The sequence below is a fragment of the Camponotus vicinus genome, unplaced genomic scaffold, assembly GCF_025532165.1.
Source record: "Camponotus vicinus isolate PSW18456_S1 unplaced genomic scaffold, iyCamVici1.0 SCAF_9, whole genome shotgun sequence".
Lineage (NCBI taxonomy): Eukaryota > Metazoa > Arthropoda > Insecta > Hymenoptera > Formicidae > Camponotus > Camponotus vicinus.
In genome coordinates, this window is record NW_028141981.1 from 14,832,510 (window position 1) to 14,856,652 (window position 24,143).

Below are 24,143 nucleotides of genomic sequence, written 5' to 3' on the forward strand. Positions count from 1 at the left end.
TTGCGCTCTATTTTGTTATTATATAAAAAAACAACGGCTTTTTTAGTTATATACTAAAAATTGTTTCAAGTAAAAATCTCCGAATCGAGTGCTGTGTAAAATGCGTTATATAATAATAATAACATCATCGACAATAACACTACGATTCCATCAATATATAATATTTTACAAAAGCCATATTTCCCACTCGACCGATAACGCATTCCATCACCGCAGATTTCGCCCTCTTTCCTTCTCTCTCTTTCTCTTGTTAGTATTCATCTCTCTCCTGTACCTTGATATTGATGAGGCAGGCCGCTCCTCGGTCTCAAGCTGTCCCATAATGGCGAACCCAGACGAACGTTACGTTCCTGACCCTTTTGTTCTAAGCTCACCGGCTCTTTTCCATCAAAATGTGAGCCGGAAACGCTGGCACTACTCGCCGGCCTGGTTATCAAACTACTCGAATACGGCAACGAAACCGACTTTACGCGCTCGAGTTTGTATGAGAATGCGCTCTGAGGCCGATCCATCGACACGGATCGTTTTTGTAACACGTTGGATAGGGTGTTCGCCCCTTTTAGATTTCGTTCGCTCATTAATTTCTGTTCATCGCCACTTTGACTATCTCTGAGGCGTTGCGGCGAGTAGGCGGGCGAGTAATCTAGCGATAGAGCGGCTTTCGATGGCACGCCGGACGATTCACGAGGGGTGTCCCCATGCTGTTAGTGAAATATCGAAAATTGCGTCAATGCGGCTAATGGGTGAGCGTGGGGGGAGGGGGAATGTGGTTAAATACTAAGTCAAATCGCTTAAATTGTATCTTACTGAATTACAATTACATCAGTTATGGTATTTACGATAGTCGGGTTCAAATCGGATGTTTATCAAACACGATCTGATATTATGTGCAAACTAAATAAATTCGAACAAATAGAAACAATGAGGGGAAAGATTAATGAGAAGCGCAGGGTTTTTATTTGATCGATTAAGATACTGATACAAAAATTTCGTCAAAGTGCGACAAGCTCGTCAGGCGAAACACCATAATATGTAATTGCAGCAAAGAGTTAATCAATTAAGTAGTATACATAAGTGTGTTAATCACATATACTTTTCCTAAATGATAAACTTTTTCTAGCCGCGGAACCGTCGTACCTTAAATTGTTGTTGCAATCGATGTATCTCTTCCCTCGGTTCAGTGATCTCCTTGTCCCTACCTCTCAGAATTTGTATGGTATCATTGATACCGCTGTCATTTGTCTCCAGTACTAGATGTGCTCTTAATTGTTTATTTCTCGCATCCAGTTGCATAATGTGTTGTTGGGCCTGGGCGAGTTGTTTGGATAGATTGCCCACTTTCTCCTCCAATGCGGCAGATTCCACGCACTTTGACGAATACTTGGCCGACAAGGAAAGAATTTCTTGCTTTATCTCTTCCATTTCTTCCCTGTAAGAAATAAATAATAAATTACTTTTACCATAAATTTATTCGCAGTAGTTAGTGTTGAATTGATATTTTTCCATACTCGTGTTCCTTGTGTAGCACTCCGATATCTTCACGCGCTTGCATTTGCTTGATAAATTCCTGCTTGAATTTGGCGATTTCCTTTTGCACTTCGTGTTCGTGCGCTTTTCTCATGGCGTCCAATGCAGCCAGAGTCGCTTGCGTCTCTTCGGAAAGAGCTTGTTCTTTCTCGACTCTCAAACTCTCCAATTCTTGTCGATGCTTTTCCTCCATCTCGGCGATGATACGTCTATGCGAATTCTCCATAGCTAATAAACCCTTCTCGCATAACACCCGTAATTGCTTGATCTCCTCCTTGTACCGCTTTCGCGTCTCGGCGTCGGTGTCCAATTCGGCGCTTATCGATCGTTGATAGGCGGCTCTTAATTCGTTTACATGAGCCGAATGTTCCGAATCCATCGCGTTGAGACGATGCTCCAGTTTTCTGGCTCTCTCGCGTAAACTAGCTGCCTCTTGCTCGTATTGGGTCGTCAAAGATTGTCGTTGACTATCCAATTCGCCCTTGATATCCATTAAATCTTTTTCTTGATTGCGCTTGAGCATCTCCAGTTCTTTATTGTGCTCAGTAGTTATTTTTTGAAGAGTTTCCTGCAGTTGATTACATGTCTGACACGACATGTTATTTATGTAATCACCCAGCTTCCTTATTTGTTCCCGTAAGTGCAAGCACTTCTCGCAAACGCTAGACCAATCTGTAGTGTTGCTTGCCGATTTGGGCCAAACAATATTGTCAATATTCACTCCCGCTTTGTCTCTTACGCATTTGCTGAGTTCGGCTAGATCCTCTTCCAAATAAAATAACGACTGACTGATATTCTTGAGCTGATCCTTCGACTCTTTTTTCCCGGATATTTTGTCCTCACATTCCTTAATCAATCGCTGATAAAGGTAACTATATTCCGCATCGAGGATCGGATTGCTTTGGAAGTCGCATCCTTCGTCATTCGTTAAACAGGAAATGACCTCTTCATTTCGAATAAGACTAGATACGAAAGTCTCTCCAGGTAATGTCGTGATTGATTGCCGCGTGGTTTCCTGGAGAAGGGCGATTCTGGAGTCTATTAAAGCTTTGTGCGCAATCACGTCAGCGTAGTCCGTTAGCAGTTGACGGGATTCATGTTTAGAATCAATCACCGCCAACTTGTTCTTCTTCAACGTACGTAAACATTCCTCATAAGCTTCCGATAGCTCGTGGATAGAAACTTCCATTTCTTGGCGCAGTCGCGCTTGCGCCGCGTCTACCCACGATTCTAATCTGATATTGTCCGTGCTGTCAAAGCTAAGACAAGTATCTGTGATCGAAGTGATATTTTGCTCGTACAGTTGACCGTAACGCATAATAACATGAGATACTTCGGCTTGCACAAGCTCCTTACTCACCGTCTCTTGCGCTAAAGCCCATGCTTCGCGAATACGCCTATCCTCGAGCAGTTTTTTATTTGACCCGCTAATTTGTTTGCCCGCGAGATCCTCTTGTTCAGACAGACTCAACGTTTCAACAGCAAGAACTTCCGCAAGTTGTTGTAGCTTTGTGTCTTTGTATTTTCGCATAATCTCGTTGATTTCTCGCTGCTTCTGCAGTAAAAAATTCAAACTTTCGCTACGAGCCGCATTAATCTCCTTCGATGTTTCCGTCAATGTAGAAACATGTCCTACCAATACTAACTTATTAGCTAACACCTTAGTAAGATACTGAATATAATTCGTATTTTGGTACGTTTTGGGCTTAGTTCCTTGAATCTTACGCTTTAAGCTTGAGGCAAGCTGACTAGTTTCGACCAATTCACTCAGAACGGCGCTTTTATCTGTTGTGCGACTCAACGCGCACTTTATCTGTCGCAGGATGACGGACTCGAATGCTATTCTCTCGGCAATGAGCTTCATTTTTTCCCTCTCGTCCAATCGACCTTCCTGCGCCAGCGACTGCCGTCTCTTCGTGAGTTCGCTCAGTTTATCCTTAAGTATAATTTCTAGCCTAGATACCACTACTCCTACTGACTCGATGACTTGAGCGCTAGCTTGGTTCTTCTTACATTCTAAGCACGAGTCCAATATTTCATTCACATCGCGTAAACATTTCTCGGCTTTATCTTCCGCTTGTGTCGAACCGAGACATTTTTCTAATCGTCGCTTTGATTTCGATACTACTCTCTCCAGTTTCTTCAGCCTTGCCAGCACCTCCAAAGATATCTCGGAAGATCCGCTGACCTCGCTGCATTCACTGGAATCTTTTTCCGCATCGCTGACCATAGTCTCAGCGACGTTTGCTATTTTTGTTTCTAAAGTGCTCAATCTAATCAACACTTTCATTGGTTCAGAGCTTGTCGCGCTATCTAAAGATTTTCTTCGCAGTTTAGTACGATCCAAATTCTTGCTTTCTCGTTTCTTCTCCTTTTTCAGATTAGGACTCGATTCCTTCGAGCTATTGGTTACCGAAACGGGAGCGCTGATACTCTTACCCTTCTCTATAGCACAGATCTTATTTTCTAGATCCAATAATTTATCCTCTACCTCCTGAGAAATCTGGAAAGATTCTCTTCCTTTGAGAGAGAGCGATCTTCTCTTATCTCTACTTTCAGCTTTTGTCAGCTTTTGCCTTAATGTCCTAACTTGCTTTTCACTAGCGGCTAACTTGTTAGTCAGATCCTGAATTCTCGCTGCCATTAGCTGAATCTGCGCCTGATTGCTCTCACTGACGCTAATTGCATCTTGTTTATGAGCAAAGATTTCTAATTCCAAATCATCCTGTGTAGCGTGAGCTTCTCGCAGCTCTTTTCTCATAGCTCGAATTTCCATGACAGCTTTCTCAAAACGGCTCCGTAACTCGTCATACTCTTCCATAACCCTATCATAAAAAAATTATTATAAATATGGTTAATCTATTTATAATACATTACTATTTTACTATATGTATTTACCTTTCTTTATCCAATGCAGTCAAATCTAAATCCAACTCGATATTGGTTAAATCGCTAAGCGAGTCAAAGCTTCTCCCACGTTCTCTCGAAACGGAGAATCCATTTTTTTCTTCCATTTCCCTTACTCTATTGTAAAGCCGTTCATTTTCTTCAATACCTAGAGAGTAATAAATATTTAGAAAATAATGTATCAATCAAAAATTATTTAAATTCTTAAAGTAAATATGAAATCGTTTATTTTAAAAAAAGTAAATATATTGTAGATTCATTGTGAATCTTGTAAATATATATTTACCTTGAGATAATCTATCGCTGAGAGTTGTTATTTCAGCCTGCAAATGCTCGACAGTTCTATGACTCGATGTCAATTCGTTCGTAAGCATTTCGCATCTCTCTGTCGTCTCCCTCAAGATAGCTTCTGTCTCCAATAGTTTGCATTCTAAAACTTCCTTATCCCTATTATACATCTTTTTCATCTTTTCCAAGTCGTCCAAATCCTTATTTCTTTGCTGCTCGGTCCTCTGTATCGTATTTAACAGTTCTTCTACTTGTTTCTCTCTAATGGACGCCTCGGCCTTTTGCTGTCTTAGTCTAGATAGCTCTTTTTCTGCGTTTGCGATATCTGTTCGCGCCGCGTTTAATTGCGACTTCAAACTCTCGATTTCATTTTCTTGACGTTCGACAATGACTAGTAACGTATTCGGATGGGACTGATTCTGATCCAGCTGATCACGCAGAAGCGATACCTGATTCTCCAAAAGCTCGACAATCAGAGGACTGTCGTTAGCACTTGAAAGGCAACTGTTACTCTGCAAGTGACCATTATTTTGTTCCTCATCTTCGCCAAGTTCGCAACAAGCCATCATTAAATCTTCGGATCTCACACTATCTAGAGTGCTTCTTCGCGAACTTGGAGGCGAACTTCGGCTTCTCTTGTAGACTCTCGATCTAGAACTCGATCTAGATCGAGCTTTCACCCTGGATAACGCAGTTCTCGTTAACGGTGGCGATGGTGGCAGTTCCGACCATTCATGATTTGCCGAATCCGACCAACTAGAACCTTTGAGCGCAATAGGCCAATCGCCGTTCCTCACGAGTGGTGGCGATACTGGCATCTCCGACCAATCGCCAGATTCTCTTCGTCCACCCTCGGAAGCAGTTCTATATTCCTCGTCAGATGAAAACAGAACCGATCTAGGCGTGATGGATGTCGAAGGTACGACAGAGTCTCTTTCACGATCCACGATGGATCTACAATATAAGACAGATACAATATATTATATGTATGTGGGTGTTATTTAAAAAAAAATATTAATAGAAGATTTTGTTCATTTTATAAAAACTATATTATAATATGTGATTCTATTTTTAATATTTTTAATTTTTTATTTTATTGATCTAAGGCATTTCATTCGATTGATTTTGTTATATAAGTTATATTAAAAAATTCTGTAATAGTACTCACGTAGTAGGCGATTGTGGATTTGTTTCTTGCTGAGTGTCTGAACAAACGGTAAGAGAATCCATGTTACTATCAGGATCAGGTAAGTTGGCCGCTCTTTTGATAGCCGACATCCAACTGGACCTGATACCGGCAGTCACTGCTGATAACACTGTGTTGCCCCTATCATCCCAAGCCTATCGAAAACCAAAGCAATAAATATGTAATTTTATTTCGAGTAAAGAATACGTTTAATTAATTTTTTTTATTTAAAAAAAAGATGATATAAATTTAATTTCAAAATATTCTTTCTGTTTTGAGATTAATTTTCTCAATTTTTTAAAAAAGAAAGTTACATTAGATTATAATAATATATATAAATAATTAATTATAAAATTATATAATATTATAAAGCAGATTACAAGCACGGTTATTTTTGGAAAATGTTAATATTTTCGCAAACATGATTATTGTATTTCGTAATTATAATATGATTACTCACGACAGTTTGAAATCCATAATTTCGCGCGACCTGTAAAGGTGTAACCGCGGTGACAGTGTTGAGGTCTATAACACCATCCATGATGCCTTTGTCTTCTGCACAGGGATCTCTATAATACATTAGTCCGCAGCCTCTTAGAACAAACCAGTGCTTGTTCCATTCCTAGACAGAAGAATATATTTCTTAAGAAATGCACAGGAGAGATTACGTTTGCGAAGACACGAGACGCACCTTATTCAATCCCTGCTTCATCAGCCAACCCTTTTTGATGTTCAACAAGTCCTCTGCCGGCAGATCAACTCTCAGTTCGAAAGTGGGAGAGTATCTGATGCCGGAAATATCTAGGCCGCAACCGTCGGGATCACCTCTGATCTATGAGACGCATAACATAACACAATTATGATAATTGAATTATCATATTTTTATTTTAAACTAGTACAACTGTTAATAATTATCCATAGAAATGTCGCGTTGTTCTTCTTTATCAAATTTTAATTATTATTATATTAATATTATTTATTATTTTAATTAAAATTTTTAAGTTATTAGATTAAAAAGTGCAAATCAAATAAAGCATTTTTATAAAACCGAAAATAAATATATTGTAAATAACGCAATGATTAATTGGCTGTTAAAATGAAAGATGTATAATTAACGATTAATGAATATTTTCCATATATTTTTTCATTACATACAAGCTTATCTTGATGAGCCGCATTGACCGCGTCCACGACGTCTCTAGTTGGTTCTGAAGTTCTTGGTTTGATTCTCCTCACTCGTGGTTGCGTTAACGACGCTGCTATATCCCGCAGCTTCCCTTCTCTTTCCCGCTCGTGCTCCAAAAGTATCCTTCGGCACGCGTCATCGTCTGTATAATATATAAAAAATATATTAAAAACGTAATTTATCTAATTATTTAATTATTTATTCCATCATTTCTCACGTATCTAATATCGGTAGTTCAGAATGAATTATAATTATAATACTTAGAATTCTCCATGGACAGAACAAGCATCGCACATGAAATTATTATGCCGTCTTCCTGCGTTTGTCGTTATCAAAACATTCGCCTCGGTACGTCGGCGAGTTAACTAATTAATTTCTTTTCCGCTTATAAGAGCGCCCTTCGTCCAACACGCTGACGCCGGCACGGACAAACGACCACTCCACATTAATTGACTGCCGACTAATTAATAACCTGGTTGCTTCTTGCTGCAGGAAGCATCAGAGAAGTGAAAGACTATCTTGCGCGCTTTCTTCTTTGTTTACCTTAGCAATATATCAAAATCAAACACGTCATCGTTATATTAATGGCTGTGAGTATAAAAATTATCACAATTTATCTCTATGAAAGAGATACATTAAATTACTAAAAAATTAAGAGAAATAAAGTATGTAACTCAAATCAATTAAGTATTAAATTATATCAAAGTTTAAGAAAATATAAAACTGCATTAGCAATGTTAATTATACTAAATTAAGTACAATTAAATATTTAATTATAATTAAATAATTAAAATTAGTAAAATAAGAGGATTTTTCTTTTGAGAACTTTCATGAGAAAATGATGTGGCTAATAAATCGCGTAGATAAATTCTACATTAAAATTTTTCATCGAATGCGATTAAAGCCTCAGTCGGCTTTAATCGACGATCTGCGGTTTAAATCTCCTGGTGATTCCGACGTTCCGATAAGACGCACGCGTTTCAATAATCCGCGTTCGCTGTAAATCGTTAGCGAGACTATTCCGCGGATTTCGCATGCCTGGGTCGGATTTTTCGCGACGCAATTTCTAAAGTATCCCGTCGTTCGGTCGGCGTCAATCTAAATGAAATCTACGAATCGCGGTGCAATGCACAGCGGCCGAACGACCGCAGATTTCCTACGCGATTGCGCGCACGCAATTACGCAACTACGCCGGATACTATCGGGCCTTGATATCCTGGAACTTCCGATATTTTATCGAGAAAAAAACGATAGGCGAAGGGGTTCGAGTCTAAAAATCGTGGGAAAAGGCGTAGTGGCGGAACTGGTTTTTCTCGAGAAAAAACCACTTTGCATGATTGTCATGTGTTGCGAGTAAATTATTTTTCTAAAAATGGTAAGTACGCAAATAAATTACTTTTTCTTAAATGATATGTACTATCTCGAAATTTGCTGTATCATTAATTCTCCTGGAAATATATCTAATTTCTAATGGAAATTATCTAATGTATCCTGGAAATGTATCTAATTTCATTAATATAGTTTTTTATATACGAATTAACATTTATTTAAATTATTGCGTTTATAATCAATTATATAGAATAAAAAAAATAGGTCAGCTGTACTTAATACGTCAGCTGCTTCTTTTGCGGATTACAAATCATCGTCATTGAGAATGTAAAATGCAGCGTCCTAGTTTCCATCCGTATCTAAACTAGTTTTATCCGACTATTAAGAATAAGAAAAACTTTTGACGTAAATCGTGACAAAGCGAGACGAACGTCTTGAAAGTTATTACTTCTAATGTAACGTTCATGTTATCTTGAAACATCTCAGAAATGAGAAATAGATATATATACCTAATATTATTTATAAATTATTTATCATCAATCATCCATGTTCCAATTTCAATAATCTCGACAGCACAAAGCAAATCAGTCCAAATAGGACGATCAAACACAGTAATATACCTTTCTACATCATCAGATTTCTAATTATAATATCATTAAAGAATATCCAGTTTAATTGACAAAGCAATATAATCGGAAAAATAAATCACGAGCGATTGAAAATGATTGTCATTAATAGTTTAACCTTATTAAGATTTTATCAAATGTTAATTTCACAATTTAAATTCTAGAAGTGCAAATCGAAAAATAATTTTATAAATAAATTCAGAGAAATGTAAACAAAAATCTTTCGCGTAACAAAAATCAGAAGAATATCGAGCATACATCGTGTGTAATCGGAGTGAAAGAAATATCAAAGTACAAATGACAGTTTTATCTGTCAAAGGCACCGGATACTCGAAGAAATTGTGTCTCATCGAATATACCGACCTAGTTTCTCCCCGGAGGCCGTGCCGGTCGTGTCGGCGGTTCGTTCGCCCTGCTGATTCATCCTGCGCCTGGCCTTGTCCTCGGCACGGAGCTTGTCTCGGGTCGGTGGTGACGCGCTGCTGGCAGGTTGATCCCGATAGCTCGTTGATCTCGCGCCGTCGTTGGGAATCATCGGCGGCTTGTCGGCCAACGAGGCGACACTGCTCGAGATGGTTGTCGAAGTGGTCGAATAAACGGTGCTGCAAATGCTGCCGTTCAACGACGCCGTTGTCGTCGTTGTCGCGGTTGTCAGGTAGCTTCCGCTGGTGCCATTCTCGAGGGACGCCACAGTATGCAAGGGCGACAAGTTGCTCCTGACCTCGGAGACGCTCTCCGTGTTACCGTTGGTCAGCACGCTATTGCTAGTAGTGGTGCAGACGCTGGTTGTTACCAAGGATGGCGTCGACGAGAAGACGGAAGAGCACAGATCTGACGTTCCGTTACCGGTCTCCGGGATCCACCCGCTGCTGCGCGGCTCTGATTGACAGCTATTGAAGCGCGGTCGCGGTGGATTAGGCGTGTTACCTGCGATGATCAAGTTCAATTTTCTAAGAATTCGAATTTCAGCTTCTGTAAGAATTTATATGATCAAATGTAATGCGAGTAAAAATCTCCATGAAAGAAAATTAAGCAATTTTTCTTTCTAAGAAAGAAAGATTCTTTTTCTTTTTCACTAAACTTGAAAAAAAATTTAATATATATAATACATATAAAAAATATTCATATAAAATTCATATAAAAATATTCATATTGAAGTAATATGACTGTGGATTGTATGTGACTCGACTCGAGTTAAATTGTTGTAATTTCTCAGAAAAATATATATAATTGAGATAGATTTAATTAGGTAATTAGAGGGAATGAGAACTTCATTGTTGAAAGATAACAAGATGATAGTGATAATAAGTAGACAGTAAAAGACAGTACATATATTATGAAAAGTTATTTGCTTTCTTCTTCGCGCGCCAACGTTATCTGCTTATTATTTATATCCACTTCTGTCACACGCATCTCATGTTTACTACGCCTGGTTAAATTGTTGCACATTTCGCATCTCGTTACATCAAATTGCTTGCGTAAAAGACCCTTGTCTGTGCAATATTACTTTTCCACGGAGCGAAATGACTAAGCGAGGTAGTAATTACGCCATCGTTAACTACTGGCGTGGACATATCTACGTATACATGCATATTACTGTAAAATTTGCATAACATGAGCAGTAGACATACTCACTTCGAATCGTCGGCGTAACTTGCAGAATCGTCGTCTGTCCGCCGGGGAAGGTTGCATTTCGCTTATGCCGACCCTGAAAACCACAGAACGCAAATCGTCAAGAAATTGGGAATATTTCCACAGATTCTATTATTAAAATCCTCGAGCGTTCCTTTTCGCCGTTAACGATCTCAGCTGATTGGATAATCGATCTGGAAAGCGATCCGCGAATAACCGCGCGAATAATTACGCTTATCTTCGGCCATAATCGTAAAAACATTACGATTCGCAAACGCAAACGAATGTATCTCATGAAAAATATTTAATCAAATTTAACCAAGAGATACTCAGTGTTAATCAATTATAATCAATTATACGTATAAAATAAATGCTATATCTTTTATTTATATAATTAGCATTACAATATTGTTTTTATGCACCGTCTCGTATCTTCAATTAAAAGAAGTTGCGACGACTGTACGACTTCGCGAAGCCATCTCGAAGTGCAAAGTAATCGAGCCCTCTTTACGCAAACAACGTGGCGATTCCAAGGATAGTGGAGAGAATGGGGTGGAGAGGGAGGGGAAGTAATTGCAAAAAAATATGGAAAATAACGCGGGAGCAACGTTTCCTCCACGTTCACCGCGCTAAATGTCGCGCGTATACACGTATGCATCTTGCCTTGGCCTCGTAATGTAATCGTTCGTTTACACCAGCAGGTCCACGACGACGACGACGACGACGAGGTGTAGCCGTTTGCCGATCGATCATTGCTTGCGTAACGGAATTAACGTGCGCGTGTAGCCATGTAATCTCGTACGGACAATACGAGACTTCGATGGGATCCTAAACGATTCGCGCGAGGACGATTGATCGATTGTGGCCGACGCGAAACCCGTAAGCGCAGAAAACACTCCATTCTGTTCTCTGAAGAGATAATTATCGAGCTATTGCCTCTTGGATGCGCGCAAAAAAGACTGAGTACGAAGAAGAATGCTTTTTGCAAGAGAATTACATGATCTTTAACACGCACGAGCGTTGTAACAATTTATTATAACTTACAACACATGGCTTTACAAAATGATATATATATATATATTTTTTTTTTTTTTTAATATCTTTTAATGGTTCTTGAGACAATTCGATTGTGATAATTCGAAGAATATTTTTCCCACATTTTCGACAAGTAATTTAAATAAAAGGTTAATTCAAGTAAAAATATTGCAACGAGAAAACAAAAGAAAGGAAATTAGGATATGTCGTAACGTGTATGGAATTTATTTCGAGAATAGATTTTTAAATGTCATATGTATCTCACAAATAAAATACCTTCCATGAGATCTATTCTTGAAGGACGTCGATACAATAGTGTGTTATATCGCACGTGTCACGATGCAATAACTCATGTTTCGCATTTTGTACCAGAAGCACCGAATGAAGAGATATTTCTCCGCTTGCCGATCGATCATGTCTTAGGTAATTTCGCGGCCGAGCAATTCGCGGTATTGGTACAAAGTTCCGAGCAGCGTAACGAACAGCTTTTGAGCGGTTCGATTTATGGTGCCTGATTGATTGGAAGGTTCGCGCGAGCGGACACCAATTTAGTCGACAATCGAAGGCTAAATAATTACGGCGCAAAACGTTGATACGGTCCAAATTTCATCTCGACAAGTCGTCCGCGACTGTACGTTACGCAACAAAGACACGCACATATACACGTGACATAAACACTTGTGTTTGACACGCTGTAAGCCTTAAATCATCGACACGCAGAGCACTCTAACAACTGCTTTACAATTCATGACGTGCACGAAACGTTGCAAATTTATAATTGCTTTGTCGAGCCGCTGCATGGAATATTTAAAATTGCAAAAATCGTTTATCTTTCATGTATTTTAATAAGTCAAGTTCTTGTAATTATTAATAAATAAAATATAAATAAATATTGCTATAAGATCTGAATTATAATCTCGATGAGATATTAATAAAAGATGATTTATATGAATTCAGCGTATTTAATTGTTTAATTATTATAACATGATGTTACCCCATATTGACGTGCCATAATTAACAGAGTTAAAGTAGTTTTTATGAAATGGAAGAGAGTTCGTCCTCAACCTTGGTTCGCCAGATTTCCAATCGCTTAGCGACGAGTGAAACGATGCTCCATTTGTCACCAAACGCTTTCCGTCGTCAGCTGAATAATGACGCCCCGGCAAAGAAGTTAAGCGATGGTGAAAAGAGAAAACAGAGAGACCCCTTTAGAGATCGCGAAAAGACGAATGAATCGCAGGAAGCGGCCAATCGGCTCGACTGACAACCCCCGAGACGCGCAAGTCCAAGTGACAAGTCGCGGCGCAAGTCTACTGGCGTTATTGTCGACGTAATGAGCGCCGCGGTATGCATCGGCGATTATGCGAGGCAACGTCGGCAGTTTCACTGTAGCTTACGCTATTTTTTTCAAGGCCTTTCAAGCACAAGCGACAGGCACAATCACACTCAATAACCGCTTCATCACGCGAAAGCGTTTGCCCGCCCCGTTTATGAACTCGACGCATTTTTGCGTCGCGTTCTGTCCTACATTGCCGCTAATCCTCGATTCTGCGACATACAATGATCACTTTTATATAACAGGAGACATCGGTAATATTTTTGCTTAGCCATTGTTTAAGAAATAACAAGAAAATATGTGTAATTTTAATTCTAGTTTTTAATTTTTTCTCTTTTAAACTCTGTCTCCAATTGTGATTGTGAAAAGAAATGAAGAATATATATATATTTAAAATTAAGAATATATATACATATTTAAAATTAATTATATAATTATATAATAATTTTTTAACCATTATGTTTGTTATAAAATTTATTGCGTATTGAAATAAAAGAAAAAAATATATCAGAAAATAAGTATTTTTTAAAACTACTCAGATTTTTAAATTTTAGATAATATTCCATATGAAAAAAAAAACAAAACAATCATTAGAAGATTAATATTATAATTTTGACACATTTTACGTAGACATCAGATCTTAAAAGCGTTGAAATAATCGCGATATTCTTCGGAGCTCTCTCGTAACTTTCTTGTTACATCGAATAGGTTTCTGCTAGCATGCTGAAGCCCTATTAGAGCTAATCCTGTGGACGCGAAAAGACGTCACAAGCGAAGAATCATTCTTGTGCGCGTAACGAGCATGACGCAGGAAAGGATGTATTATGGCACGTAATGATTATGCGAGAGCACGCGCAATCAGGCAACATTCTGCGCGTTTCTACCATTCGCGTGACTCCGTTCTTCTCGCGCGATGCCTCTTTCAAAGAGACGTATAATACGGTATCGATGCAGCTTCGCCGCTGCGTATCCTCCGTAATCGACGGAAAATTAAATTCCCTAATGATACACGTAAGATGCCATTCTATATCGCAAGTGTACGTTAGGTAAGACGCACGGGTTCCTTCGACCGGCTATCGAGTCATCTTCTCCAATCGATATATCATAATTTAATGCAGGAATTGGATCGCGCCTCTCACATTTCATAACGGTTTCCGGCTGCATTTCATTAAACACGAGAAATACTGTAATTTAAGAAAGAGAGAAATGTACGATCTTTATATTTATTATATCGAAATTTTCTGATGTACTAATTTAGAATAATTTTAAGAAATAATAACGCAATATTTTTAAGAAAAAACGGAAATGAAAAAAATTATTACATGTTGACGTTGAGCTGGACCAACCTTGTTTCGCGAATACACCTGGAGAACGTCCGTCCACCACCTGGTTTCCTCACGGCATGTTCCTTTGACGAAGGTCACACCCTCCGGCGATGTCACGGCAAGGCTGTAAGGATGCCCGGTGACGTCCTCGGCGGCGGCCACCTCCAGGACGCGGGTCATATCGATCCTCGCCTGTGGCACCGTCTCGGGCTGCAACAATAAGAGAAAAGAAATGTAATGTTAGGCAATTTATTACAGGAGAAATGCTTTCTACTTCGCACAGTGAAGATTACGGCGAATTGACGTAATTAACTGTCAAATTAAACAAATCTCCGGATATCGCAAAAATCGACGTAATAAGATACCCGACATCGCGCACATTGTAAACATGCAGAAGTCTATGCGCGAAAGTGTACATGGCAGCGATTACGTGTCATCTGTGTGTCATGTGTGTCCTCGCGCTTATTAAGCTGTGTAACGAGAGGGGACGGTGGCAATCGACAGCGGTGCATCGCGACGGCATTTTTATCACACTTGGTCTCTCTCTTTTTTCTTTCATCGGTCATTTCGCGAAATTGCACGTGCATTACACTCGCATTTGGTTGATTGGGTTACACGGGGCTCGCTGTACCGGAAACGTATCATTTCAGCACGATAGGTGTGAGAGCAACCGGTCGCAGCAGCCAACCACGTATTTTACCCAGGCCGTAAAAGCGGCAGTCCGCGGACGGCAGGAATGACGCCTTATTGCTATTCCACTTCGCTCCTCGTAAAACGAAAGTGAGTCCCATCGGTGTGATCGCGCAATTGCTGCCAATTTGAGGGGAGGGGAGCACGGGACACTAGCGGGCGAAAGGGATATCGCGAAGGGAACGAGAGATGAGTTGCACGCTGATCAAAGCACAACCGTTCTGTGTGACTGCTGCGGGCATTTTACCGCGCAAAATGTACCGCGGGAATGTCACCGCAATGCAATCGTCGGTACTTTACGGGAACGAGCCTATTTACCTGCGGACAGATCGCTCTCGCGCCGGAGATTGAGTAATACTCGAGCTATAAAACAAGCAATAAAGACTAATGATTAAGTTTTTAGTAATAAATTGTACAATAAAGAAAGGAAATGAGTAATTTTGCTTTTTTTATGCATAATAGTCGCCATTATAATTTGAATACAAATTATTTATGTATCACAAAAACATATTTTTGAAAATGCTGCTTTAAAAAAATTAATGCTAAAAAATATAATAATGTATATATTATTTAAATATTTCTTGAATGTTGTTTTTCAAGAGACTTAGATGTATTTATTTAAAAATTAGAATAATCTCTCAAAATAATAAATTCAACCATATCATGCCTGTCTAAAAAAAGAAAGGATATTCATAACGTCAAGTGTATGCAGTATGCACGCGAAACAGCGCATAATAATAAAAAAAAAACGCGTTCCGCTGCAATTTTTCTTAGGCTCGAGCAGCGACATTATTCTTGAAACGCGAGAGGTTCATTTGCAGCAGCACATCTTACGCTTGGCGTTTTGCCGCGCCTACATATATTCTCCCTTTGCCGTTCTCTTGCCCCCACTGATCGCCCCTCGTGTCGGAATAATGCAAAAATTTGCATACGAAAAATTCCTCCGCTTGTAGCCCGCTTAATTAATCGCGAAGGATGAGAGGGTAAAACCATGGGCAGAAACGTTGAGAAAAAATTTATAAACGCGAAAAGTTCGCAATAGAACGACGATAAATAATTAATTTTTTATTTAACTAAACTCTCCTTCTTCTTTCTTAAAAAATCGATTTTTCTGCATCGCATAAGCGAATGAACCCCTCATTATACATCCCTCATGATACATCTGTCATCTGCATTTCAAAGATCAAAGAACTCTGGATTATTGCAGAAAAGACATGCGAAGAACAAACGCTCAAAAAAAATGTTCACTGCTTTCACATACTTGTCTGTCAACGAAATATGAAAGACTCTTTGATAGATACCGTATCTATAAGATTAACATACATTTTTCAAAACGACGATTTATTAATATTACAAATTATAGAATTAAAATCACAATTACTCCGATTTGTGATGATTTGTACGCGATGCTCATCATTCGATGCGAAAAAAATGTAGGTAATTCTTTTTTTTGGGTTACGCATTTCGCGTTAAGACCAAGGTATGCGTAAGGCGGTTATGCTCGCGTAGAATGGACAAGTGTGAAAGAAAATCCGTGACGCATTAAGTCCGCAGCGCGGCACGAGCCTCTATTAAGGCAGCGCCGCTACCACATATGCCCTCGGATTATGCTGGGAACAGACGAAGGGATGCGTCCAACGGGGCGATACATCACGGCCGATGTCGGCCGTTACATACACAAGACCGCCCTACTCACGGTTTTTGTTCGCCGGACGTGTTTATTGGCAAGAAGTGGGTCGGTTCTTTTGGTCGGCTTTCCGTCTGTTTATTAAAGAGAGAATGGATTGTATCACATGAAATTACTTCTACAATTTTGCATACGTGTCGAGATCGGCTAATTCTTAACACGAGCTCTGGTAAATTTTCTTGAAATTTTTTAAAAAAGCAATATTATTGCGAAAATTATTAGCGTTGTTATTATGTTATAATTATTATGTTATTTTGTTATTATGTTGTTATTATTATATTATAATGAATTATTATTGTTATTATTGTTATTTTATAATGAATTAATTATAAGATAACAATAAATTATAAATCAGATCCACAAACTAAACGAATAAATATCAGATTAAAGAAGCATTATTTAATTAATAATTAAAAAAAATAAATATTAATAATTAATATTTTTTCACTCGCTCACTATGATATTCGTTTGCGTTCATGTTTATCGCTTGGTTTAAAATTGGTTTTAAAGTAAATGAGATAGTTTTTCATTTATTTTTTATTATATAACATTAATTAAATTCTCCATCTAATCTTTTCCTATATTTTTCAGAAAAACATGACAGTCGAAAACACTGAATGTAAAACACGGTATCGATTGGTAGCAACGCAAGTGAAGAAAAGTCTAAGAAAGAAACAGAGGAGACAAGAAAATAAAGGAGGTAGCTTGTGATTCGCGAAATCTGGTCCTCATCGGTTACATGGATCCTTCGTGACCTGGTTGCGATTTACCAGTATATCGGAGGAGATAAGATTTGCGTGGTTCTCATGTAAAACACGAATTGTCGCGCTTCGCGGAGATCCTTTCGTCTCTCACGACGCTTTTTCTTTTCAAGCTTCCTTTCCTGTCTACACATCCGTCTTTTTCGCACCGTAATCTTTCCCATCTCCTTTTATTTCTCTCTACAAGAGTAAATCTTCGCCTTTGATCTTCTTCTTTGCGACGTGCCATGCAAACATAGCCGCAAGACTTTGCCAAACTGAGAAGACCTCGTCTTCAGTACCGTACAATCTCTTCAAGGTCGTTTCTGATGGACGTCTGGATCGCTCGGGATGACATAAGCATTTTCCAGACTCCTGTGTGCTTCGCTCTTTTATTAACTTTATGCATTTTATGTGATATGTGATCAAATCATGATATATTTATAATAATTCTTAATAACGTTATTGATCGACTTACACATTCATAATCCGAGAAAATTTTATAATTTCTCAAATGCAATTTTTTCAATCTGACTAGGATAAATGTAACAAATTAAAAAATCGTACATGAAATGTTAAACATTGAATGATTTGTCACTGAAAAAAAAATTGTTCAATTCTTTATCTTATTTTTCTTTTATTTTAATGCATGTTTTCTTTCTTATAAAATTCCCTCTCTTTATATATATATGTAAATTCTGCAAATAATATTTTTTTGGAATAAAACAATTATATACATTGTATAAAAACGTCAAGTGTCATTCGAGAAAATCTGTGGCTTCAGCAATTTAATAAGAGACGTTTGCTTATCAGATTATATCGAATGTATCCTCGTATGACATTGGGATAATTGAACGTACGACAACCGCAGAATATAAATAGAATCGTCTGCAAACGCGATTATAATTCATATTAATTAAACGTGAACATGACTATTACTATCTAAGTCCATCGCTCATTAAAGGAGACAGAGAGAAGCCAAGCTTTCACCTTGAGACCTTCGACTAGCTCATGATTTTTTTTCATCATCGATGCCGAAATTCACGTCGACGTCGTGGGACCAACGTGAGAATTCCTCGAGGACGATGATTGCGCCCGCTCACTCTCTTCGACGACATCGGTGTAAATCTCGACGCAGCCGTCGTTAAAGACAGGATGGAAATTTCGAATCCGACTGACAGTATCAGCCGAGCGTTAAGCTTTGTCATTAATAATCCTCCAAGTGGCATTAACGGCAGCTCGTTTCTCGTTTTTGCCATTTTTGATTCCTCCTATCGTTCCAAGAATGAACGAGACATCTGCCAGGTGCGACGTCAAAATATTGACAATGTGATTGGAATGTGGTACGATTAAAATAGGGTGAGTTCGAAAAAGATTTATCCGAGATATCCATTTTTAGAAATCGGCGAGGATAAGAATTCTGAATAAAAAGTTTTTTATTTGGCCTGTTACAATCGCTGCTAAAAATTAATTTGTGCTTATATCACACAATTATTATATTATTATATTGGAATATTATGTAGAGTGCTAACTGAGAGAATAATTCTTCTTCGTTATAAAGCTGAATTATATTGATTTTTCATGCAATAGATAGAATCTTTGAACTTGATATGACTTTGCACATTCCGCTCCAAAACTCTCGATCGAAAACTGGTCGAACGGCAAAGTGTTTATTGGAATATTGACCAGCGATACCCGCGTGCGTGTTTAATCCGCGTAAGGAGGTACATATTTATATGTGTATAATTGCCGAAGCCTCGTTAATTGCTCCATCCGCAAAGTGCATACCTTGAGGCATTAATTTGTCGACCGTCGATGTTCGCGTGGTTATTCTCGGGCCTTGATCTTATCCGCCATCCTCTTTCCTCTTCTCGTTCCCCCGAGACTAGACTAGTCTGGAAAATCAACAGGAGTCTCGTCGTCAGGAGACACGGAACGATCCGGTAACTTTTCAACGGCGGGAAACAGGTCCTACTAGTGCACGTATGTATCTTGGCAGTGCTCGTATTACAAACGGAAAAGATCGATAAAACTGAAAGCCGTCAGACTGCATGGGAAGCTACCGACCTGACGCCTCGGGTATTTGAAGGAGCTAAAAGTTCAAAATGGCCCTACTATTGTCGCTAAAATAATCTAATGACGGTCATTACATGTGTCGCAATATTTATGCGCTATTAAAGGCTCATCAATCTTTGAAATTATGGCGACTAAATTCGAATCGACCCCATAAAAGCAATTATAAATCAACACCAGTGAATGCCATCTTAAAATTACTTTAAAGAGAAAAATGGTTGTTGCATCTTTTTCTCGAAGAATCGTGAAGAGCGGAGACTAGAAGAATGATTAGAAATATCATCGGACTCTCTTTCCTTGCATGATGATTCCTCTACCAACGACGACGTGACGGAATGCATGAGAATGCGTGTGAGGTGGATCTTATATTCTCTGCATATCAACGCACGATGTGTTGCGTATCATATGTAGACGAGAGAGAAGGCGATTCATTTCTCCCTTTTTGAAGGAATCTTCAAATTGAAGCTCGCATGGCAGAATGTATATATACGCGTATAAGAGAAAATTAAATTTTTCTTCTTTTTGTAAAATATTTACTGTAGCCGTATGATTTTAAATTCGTTTACTTAATGTGAGCATCAAGAGATTGAGAGGCATTTTAACAAAATAAATAAAAAATTATTTCTAAACCGTTTTAAATCTTTATACAATATTTAAAAAACGCCATAATCTTCCCACTTTTTCCCAATCTACGATTGGTAGCGGTCGAGAGTAAGAAAAATTTATATCGAAATATGAATGTTTCTCTAAATACGATATGGAAATAAATTTGTTTAAATATATAACATAGAGATATCGAGAAATCGATACATCTCTTTTTAAATTCCACCAATTCAATCAAACTATATCAATCATAGTCTCTGATACAATAAACTGTAATAAAGATAACTTCAATTATCTTACGACGTCCTTTATACAATTATCGCGCTGAAAATAAGAACTCTCGTCATTTCTCTCGTCTGGAAAAAATAAAGACTTACGAAAAAAAAGAGAATGACGATTAATTCGTTGTCGGGAGAAATAAGAACATCGTTTAGAAACAGCGGTCGTTTAAGGGAACATCCTAAAGGCGGAGTACCAGCGGAGCAAGACTATCTACGATCAGCTGGCGGTGAGGCTCGTCCGTCCGTACCGATTCAACGTCCGCTTTCAATTAGCTGTCGTATGGGTGATCCGCAAACTCGCGCGCGCGGTCGACCGCCGTGTAATCACCCGCCAGTCATCAACCGGGAATACGATTTCTCGATGATTACCGACAACGCGAGCAGCGAGGGACGCGCAGCGGGATCGGAAGAGGAGAGGAAAGAGCATCCGAAGAATCGCGAGGCGACTGAGAGAGAGAGAAAGAAAAATGCGACGACGGAGAAAACGAAGGGGAGGCGAGGATGATGAAGGGGAAAAGAAATAGGGAAGATGAAAGAAGGCAATCGAGGCCGTTAGTTGGCTCCCGACGCGAAATATCTCGATAACGCACGATCCGCGGCCCTCTCACAATAACTCTCTGTCTCATTGTTTCTCTTCCGCTCGTTGATATCCGGGCTGAATTATACAAGAGACGAGGAGCGTGGTCGGACGCGCCGCGCCGTGAAAGGCACCTTAGCTAATAACTCGGCGAGTTGATTACCTACCATGATTCGCAATTGAAACTCGCGGACGCCGATAACAAAGCCGCCACAGTGCCTCGAATGCCGTTCTCGAGGGGGTACGTCGGCTATTCCGGGTAAAAAGAAGAGTGGCGGCTTTCTATCCTTAACGACCGATTTATTATGTTTCGCAGATTGAGGTCGCCTTGATATCCTCTTGAGCGGCATTGATTGGATATCAATAGTTTATTTATTTGAAAGTGCCGCTACGCTCGAGCTGTAATTGATGCAGAGACTCTAACTCTTGTGTAGAATTAAATGCGGCAATTATCAAGAAACGCGATAGCGTCTCGCGTGTCAAGTAATTAGTTTAAATGAAGAACATTTTTTTTCGTCGTACAAAGAGAGAGATACACGTTAGTTTGTATTTCTTCCGAAACAATATGATGTTTTCGAAAATAATTGGATGTGTATTTTAAATAAAACCATTTTTTATACATAATAAGATGAAATATATATACACGTATAGAATATTATTATATAAAATATAGATAGAATTGTATCGAAAATACATGTATATCTAAACCATAGAAAGATCCAATCGAGTTCAGTTATACGATAGTATGTACATATTACATGTATTTATATTTTATTTCGTTCAAGGAAAAAATTACTTGCGTAACTAACCGCTGTAGAAACGCAACAAACACTTAACCTGTGCAATGAATTATTTAATGATGGTATGTTTATTGATTTTATGCGACTATTAGGTTCGCCTCGGTAAGCCATTGCTGCAATATTCTTTCTTATGTTCCCTGAGTTATATGTATCTGTCATTATTCCTTGCTGACTGCTTCAGGCGACGTGTCCCGGATCGCATTAACATCTATCCATCAATTTATCCCCAGCTTCGTTCGTCGGAGATAATCCACGGTACCTTCTCTTGCCTGAGATACCCATTTCTCCAAGTATTCATACACACAGGCTCCGTTTAAAAATATTGCCATGTGATCGAAGTAAGCCCTGTGATTGAAAAGTCGACGCTCGCATGATTTTTAAACTCTGTTGTAACTTGCACCATAATTTTCACAGAGGAGCGAGCCAGCTCTCATCATCCTCGATAGATCGATCGATTACTTAGCATCGCGCGCGCGTGTTTTCATCGCCGAGATGGAGCGATAATTCGCATCGCGGTGATCGGCACCTTGTCGACCTCGCGTGGATCTTTAATGGCCGCGACCTTTCTTATCGACTTGCGCGACGACGAGAATTTCGCAATTAATAAATTATGGCGCGGGTTAATAAATCGAGGCGTCCGGGACGTAAAGGACGGCGGGAGAAGGCAAAGCAAAGAGAGATGCGCGAGAGAATCTCTCGACGACGACGAGTTTTGCGGCGACATTCGCGCAGCGCGACGCAGCGTTCGCAATTAAATTAATGGCCTGATGTCTTTATTAATTGACCTCGCCCCGGTTACAGATTGCGGCCATTATCGTGGCCGGTCGCGCGGTGGCTGCTTTCATTACCGGACGGCGCGGAGGCTGCGAAAGGTCGGCATTAACCACCGCCGCCTCGATTAAGTACCCCTTTGACTAATCTGGGACGACGAGGGAACGCGGTGATGGGGACTATGGGGGACGCGATTGAAAGAGCCAAGTAATACGCGAGAATTGGGGCTCGAGAGTTCGCTTCCTACCTATAAATGTCTCGTCACGGTCGTGATTGCGTCACGAGTAGCAATTTCGCGTTTTCCTGTTCTTCTTCTCAATCGCTGTGTTTAATTAAAACGAGTAACCATCATGGATAACCGTAAACTCGCATCGCTTCGAATAATCTCACTTGGAATGTCAGATTGGTGCTGCCGCTCTTTCCGCTCTATGGACTGAATGAAACGCGTAACATTGTCCTTGAATTGCAGCCTTTCTGTTCTACTCGTTGCAACATCCACGTTTATATTCCATTATAATCCGCAATTATCTCTCTGGTGTACAGATAAACCGATAGTAAAACACTTGTTATCAACAGTGTCAAATAAGGCGAAGCAATAAGCAAAATAAATTTTAATATAAATTCAAAAGTCGTGAATAATGGACATCAGGACATCAACATCCGGATAATTCTCAATCTTCTTTATTTGTGTCACTAATTAAATTTATTCCAATACCGCATTAGTTTCTCATTTTATCATGTATCTTGTGCACTGTTCAAATAATTATTTGAATACTTTAAATAATTCTATATATTATATCTAATGAGTATACACACATTTCAGGACGGGGATAAATGGATCTATGATAAGCTACCTCCGAAAGCGTAAGCGTAAGCTGACATATCGCGTCTGACGATTCTATCACGAATGTCGCGCTAATGTTACATCTGAAGATTTACTCGGAACGCAAATAGCATGACGATAATCGTTCAAAGTGACACGAACATTCGCTTATCTCCACAACGGAGAGATTAATGCACGACTCGAGAGTAGAGGTGCCGTAGGTGCCGTAGACGCTTAAGTTAATAACGTTCGCTAGCAATAATAGCGTGCCACCGCCAGAGGATTATGAAATAATCTCGCGACTAATAGTCGCATGCTCGAACAGAACGCACCGTCGAAATGTCAGTGCTTAAGTTAATTAAACGGCCGTAATTAAGTAAGCAACGATGACGATGGAAAACCGTTCTTTCCCGAAGCCTTCCAGAATTTCAGGAACCCGGATTGATTTGTCGATTATGTTGGCAACTAATTTGCGATTATGATTAATGCCGTTACAACGATATCTAAACACTAATAATTACTCTTCTTGACTGGCCATTTATTCTCATACGTATCGCGAAAATAATAGAGGAAGAATCAATGGTATATTGAGAAGATAAAATAACAAAATACATCAACAATGTATAATAATTATCGTTGTTCATAAATTATATAACATAACTAAGTTTGAATTAAACTATTTAAATATAAAATTCTAAAGTTTTGTACTATTTTTCAATTG

The 24,143-nt window shown here is 39.1% G+C and overlaps 1 protein-coding gene across 4 annotated transcripts in view; it reads right to left on the minus strand.

The window, feature by feature from the left end:
* Osp (myosin phosphatase Rho interacting protein outspread) overlaps positions 1-24,143 on the minus strand; it is a 164,107-nt gene that overhangs the window by 3,628 nt on the left and 136,336 nt on the right. For 2 of the 4 annotated variants that reach the window (XM_083107644.1, XM_083107643.1), the window contains exons 4-15: positions 14,399-14,587; positions 10,685-10,757; positions 9,413-9,976; positions 7,064-7,236; positions 6,600-6,740; positions 6,369-6,530; positions 5,891-6,063; positions 4,721-5,676; positions 4,426-4,582; positions 1,509-4,352; positions 1,138-1,429; positions 275-701 (exon numbers count right to left, since the gene is read on the minus strand). In XM_083107644.1, coding sequence (XP_082963770.1) covers positions 275-701; positions 1,138-1,429; positions 1,509-4,352; positions 4,426-4,582; positions 4,721-5,676; positions 5,891-6,063; positions 6,369-6,530; positions 6,600-6,740; positions 7,064-7,236; positions 9,413-9,976; positions 10,685-10,757; positions 14,399-14,587 — 6,151 coding nt within the window. The remainder of the gene's footprint in view (positions 1-274; positions 702-1,137; positions 1,430-1,508; positions 4,353-4,425; positions 4,583-4,720; positions 5,677-5,890; positions 6,064-6,368; positions 6,531-6,599; positions 6,741-7,063; positions 7,237-9,412; positions 9,977-10,684; positions 10,758-14,398; positions 14,588-24,143) is intronic. The other 2 variants (XM_083107646.1, XM_083107645.1) reach the window with 1 other exon arrangement.